This window comes from Cariama cristata, unplaced genomic scaffold (assembly GCF_000690535.1).
Source record: "Cariama cristata isolate BGI_N322 unplaced genomic scaffold, ASM69053v1 Scaffold26736, whole genome shotgun sequence".
Lineage (NCBI taxonomy): Eukaryota > Metazoa > Chordata > Aves > Cariamiformes > Cariamidae > Cariama > Cariama cristata.
The window spans coordinates 1,212-5,968 of record NW_009623077.1 but is presented as its reverse complement, the minus strand read 5'-3'; the positions used below and the strand labels follow the sequence as shown (position 1 = coordinate 5,968).

At 40.8% G+C, this 4,757-nt stretch overlaps 1 protein-coding gene across 1 annotated transcript; it reads left to right on the top strand.

Moving 5' to 3' along the window:
* Nucleotides 1-578: 578 nt before the first annotated feature.
* ZFAND2A (zinc finger, AN1-type domain 2A) lies at nt 579-3,016 on the top strand (the record flags this gene model as incomplete). The annotated part of the gene is made up of 5 exons (XM_009702603.1): nt 579-673; nt 1,361-1,492; nt 1,680-1,831; nt 2,343-2,432; nt 2,862-3,016. Coding segments are annotated over 5 exons (479 nt in total), but the record flags the coding sequence as incomplete, so codon positions are not given.
* Between the last annotated feature and the right edge of the window lie 1,741 nt (nt 3,017-4,757).

The following is a 4,757-nucleotide window of genomic DNA, read 5'->3' as shown; positions in this document are numbered from 1 at the left end:
CGCTGCTCCGGGAGGTGGGCTGGCTCCCCGCCCGGGGCAGCACCCGTCTGAGCGGCACTCGTAAGTCGTGTACTGGGGGACCCAAATTCTGTACCCCGAGTCTGTACAAGGGTGCTGCGTTAGTAGCAGATACCAGTGATGCTTCTGTCATCCTTCTTAAATAGGTCTAGTGAAGGGGTAACAGTTGTGCCCAGTGTATTTTGTTCTCGTATGTTATTAAACTGTTAAGGGCTGTTTTTAAAGAATAAAAAGGCCTTCGAGTCTGGGCTTTGGATTTGTACTTCAGCCCCTAGCTATTGACTAATGCCTTACTAAAGTTTCTGCGTTCAAAGAGCTCCTGAGGTATTTATGGCTTGTAGTAGTCTAATGCTGTGGGTAAAAAGAGGGAAACTTATCCATCTTACTACTTCAGTTTAATATTTATGAAGAATGACATACTTTCTCTAGAGATAATTGGATTATGACTATACAAAAATTATTTGCTTTAGAATTTATTTGTAGTCTTTTGTGAGTATTCTTACAGCTGTTAGCTCTGCTCCATGAGAATCTGTTTTCTTTTCTTATTCTCCTTCTCCCAGACTTCCTTCCTCTGAAATGTGATGCATGTGGGGAAGTCTTCTGTAAAGCTCACATCCGTTACGATGACCACAAGTGTAGCTCTGCCTACAAGAAAGTAAGTTCCTATATGTGAGTCAGCAATTCATACTGCAGAATTGTGAAGTCATGTATAAAGGCTGCTCTGAAACTTGACCTGTGGTTTCAGTGAAAGTGGATGGGAGAACCACAAGATGTAAGTTAATGATACAGCTGAATTTCAAATATATAGAAACATAACATTTCAGAGGTCAGTGCTGTTAGATCCTGGTTTGTTTCACTTACACTACATCTTCCCAGAGAGGAGTGCTTTATATTTTAAGTAATGTATTGTGGCCTAAAACTTTCTGCAGCTTCAGTCCTTTAAGTTGAAGGACAGCAAACATGAAACTACAGAATAAATAAATAGAATAAGCAGGGCCAAACTTTGATCTCTGGCCCATACTTGGGCTTTGAAGTGTTCAAAGGCTGTAAATCCAGAAAGCCTAGAAGCATATTTAAAGTCAACTTACCAAATATGTTGCTACAAATTGACTTGGCAAAGCATGCCTGACTATTTTTTGGATAATGATTTGCAGTTACCTTTGAAGTATATCTTTAAAAGCATTAGTAAATGAGTAGAACATAAACCACTTGTATACACGTTTCTATCACCCATGGTTAAGAGAAGGGGAAGGACAGAAGAATAACTGAGTTGGACTTGATCTTAAAGGTCTTTTCTGACTTAAATGATTCTATGATTCTGATCTGTGTTGTATGTTCTTAGAATGTGCAGGTTCCAGTCTGTCCGCTCTGTAACGCACCCATCCCAGTGCAGAAGGGGGAAATACCAGATATTGTGGTTGGAGCCCACATGGATAAGGGCTGCAAATACAATCCAGCCCAGCAAAAGCAGAGGGTAAGGAAACTGCTGTTGAAGTTTAAACTGCCTGCCTAATGCCTGTGAAGTTAGGTCTTCTGGCAGCAGAATGTGTAGGATCTTGCTCTGTTTCCTCTTCATTCTATGGGTGCTTCAGCTTTGTCATTACTTGGGAAGCTGATCACAGAAAGCAAGCATTGCCAACTTCATGTCCTCTGTTATTTAGATCTTCACAAACAAGTGCTTAAAGCCAGGCTGCAAAAGGAAAGAGATGGTGAAGGTAGTTTGTGAACAGTGCCGTGGCAACTTCTGCATAAAACATCGGCATCCTCTGGATCACAACTGTAAAGGGAGCAGCCACCCCACCTCCGAAGCGGGGTAAGCTGTATTTATGATACTTTGAGCTCAAGCTGAAATTTCAGAGCTGATATTGGGGGTTGGTGGGGAGCTCAGACAAATACTACTGGTCATGTCAATAAAATAGCTATTACTTCATCTTTGTATCGGGCCTAATTTTTGAAAGTCTGTGAGCCAAGATAAAAACTTGTCAAATGCTTTCCTAAAATTCTTCCAAGCTTACCTGTGTCAGTCTCTCCTAATTGAGAATAGGCACTGGCTGACTGAAGTACCCTTTGGGGTCTGGATCTAAATACTAGAATCCTGAAGTTCTGCCCAGCAGCTTGAAGTAACCAGGGACAATCAATACCCTGCCAAGCCAAGTTTAAACTTAGTTTTAATAAAAATCTGTCTCACAGGCAGACAGACCTTTGTTCTGTTCAATAGGACTGTAAGACTTGTGTGACAGATGCAGATAATTAAACTGGATGGAAGAGTGAAACCACTGGCAGTGTGCATGAGAGGTGCTGAGCCTGGTTGTGTTTCTTTGCAGATATGCAGCTCTGATGAGAGCCTCTCAAACTGCCTTCAAGTCAATGGGAGCAATTGGAGTGCCATCTAATGGGAGTCTTCATCACAACAGGTACAAGCTGTAGAAGGAGAAAAGACAAACATTGTTTAAAAATAGTCTTGTGTCAACATGGTGTAGGAGTGCCACTGTCATACCTCTGACTGCTGTAGAGTTGGTAGTTGACCTTTAACTGGTGTTGGGAATGCATTGGGGTTCTGACAGCACAAGTAAATCTTTACTTCTCCGTACAGTAGTGATTAAAATAGTTATAGACACAAGAATTAGGACATCAAATTGTTTTAACAGCAGGTTAGTCTCCTACCTGCTCGGTGTGAGGCTTGGTCAAGTTCTGGAAAAATGGTGTCATCAGAATGCTGAGGAAAGCATAGCAAGCATCTGAATTAAAGTAAATGGCGCAAGCCCTTCCTTGCCATGTTGTACCTCCAAGTGACTGAAAACTTTAGTTGTATAACTCTTACAGTGCATTCTTATGTCTTTCAGATGCAGATAGTAGAGGCTCTTCACATCTGGATCAAACCTCTGTCTACTTTAAAGTGAATCTTGGCTATAGCTCTTTAAAATTTTCTATGTAATTAACTTATTTTTGTATCATAATGTTTTATGCATTCAATAAACTGTCACCCTTTCCAAGCCAACTTTATTTGTTCCTATGTTTGGAGTAAGAACTTTAATACTATGAAAAATATTTGGTGGGAGAAACTGGAGAATGGTGATAGGAAGATGACTAAAATTAGTATGAAATGCGGCCAGCTTTGCTTAGCTCATGCTAAGTCTGAACTAGAGCCTCCTAAGATGAAAGTCTGAAGTACAAGCTATCGTCATATGTCTCAATACTTTTGGAAGTGAACTGGCACACAATGCAGCATTCTGCTTGACAAACAACATACATCAACATGAAGCAAGCTTTATATAAGCTGCCTCTTGGTTTCTGAATGTCATTGGAAGTACTTGATTTATAAAGCCATAGCTACTTTTTCTAGGCCCTCCCTAAGCAATTGACTGAAGGCTAGTGCTCGCAGAGGCATGCACAGTATAATTCTTCATAATTTATTGCCCCTCAGATAGAAACCTAGGTTTGCTTTGAGTATTTTGTGCAGTTGAGGGGCAGAAAAGTAAGCCAGAGACAGTAGCATTAACTGTTTCACATAATGAGAATGAGGCCAAAGTACGGCATTGCCTAGGGAGGCTACTCTTGCTGTCTTCCTGAAAAGCTTAAACAAGTGGAAACAACAGATATGCTCCATCTATTATCTTGATCAGCTATCTTGGCTCTTTAAAACTGCATGAATATCCAGCTGCTTAGCTTGAGGCCTGAACTATGGTAGGTTGATGAAATGGAAATGTGCTGTTAATGAACAATGGTAATTCCCCAGCTGGCATCTAAGTAGACTTCTCATCCAACTAATTGTGAGAAAAATGCCAAGGTTTACTGATGATGTCAGGGGGTCAAGACCTCAATTTCATGTGTCATTGGAGCTATTTCTCTGCACGCTGGGGCTGGTGGGCTGGAGTGTTGGCTTAGGACTAACTGAAGGGTAATTGCAGTCCCTTGAATCACCTGCAGCTATGAGGGCCCAATGCTGTTCTGCTGAGGTGGGAGGATGAGCAGTTTGCATAGCAGAGAATGCTGTGTTCCTTGACCTGGGAAAAATCTTTGGTAATACTGGAAAGATGAAAAGATGACTGTAGCTGCAGTTAATGCATATGCTTTATACAACCTTGAGGTGTACTGCAGTTGCGCAAAGACTGTTAAGTGACTCTCATTTCTCTTTAAAGAGGCTTAATCCTTAGAGTGCAAATGCTGCCTAAAGAAGAAATGTGCATTTATGGTCCTTCACAGGGATAGCATGTAAACAATCAGGCCTTTCATCAGAAATATATGGCAGATATAATGGAATTTCTGGCCAACGCAGAACAAAATGTCTGTGCTATCCCATATTAATGTTTGGCCCAATGTGATTTCTTCTCAGTCAGGAGAAGTTTTTGGAGAAGATCAAAGCTACATGGAAGGCTGTAGTTGGCCAGACTGAATATATAACGTGGGTATGAGTTACCACTGCTAATGCTATATAGTCTAATCTTATGCAGTCATGTGGTCAAAAGTGTGATTTGACAGTATCTGTAATACTGTGTTTAACCACAGGATGTCACAATAGGATATGTAACAAAGCGATCATTATTTTAGGAAGTCTAAACATAGAAAGCATGCTTTCCCTATTCACATTGGAACAAAAGCTTAAATTACAACTCTAATTTTAGATACCTACCACCTACCGATTATCCTCTGTGCTCTAACACTGTAGCTCAGCTCTAGCACATTGCTACAGTACTAGGACTTTTATAATCTTTCTGTATAACATACAACCGGCCGTGCAT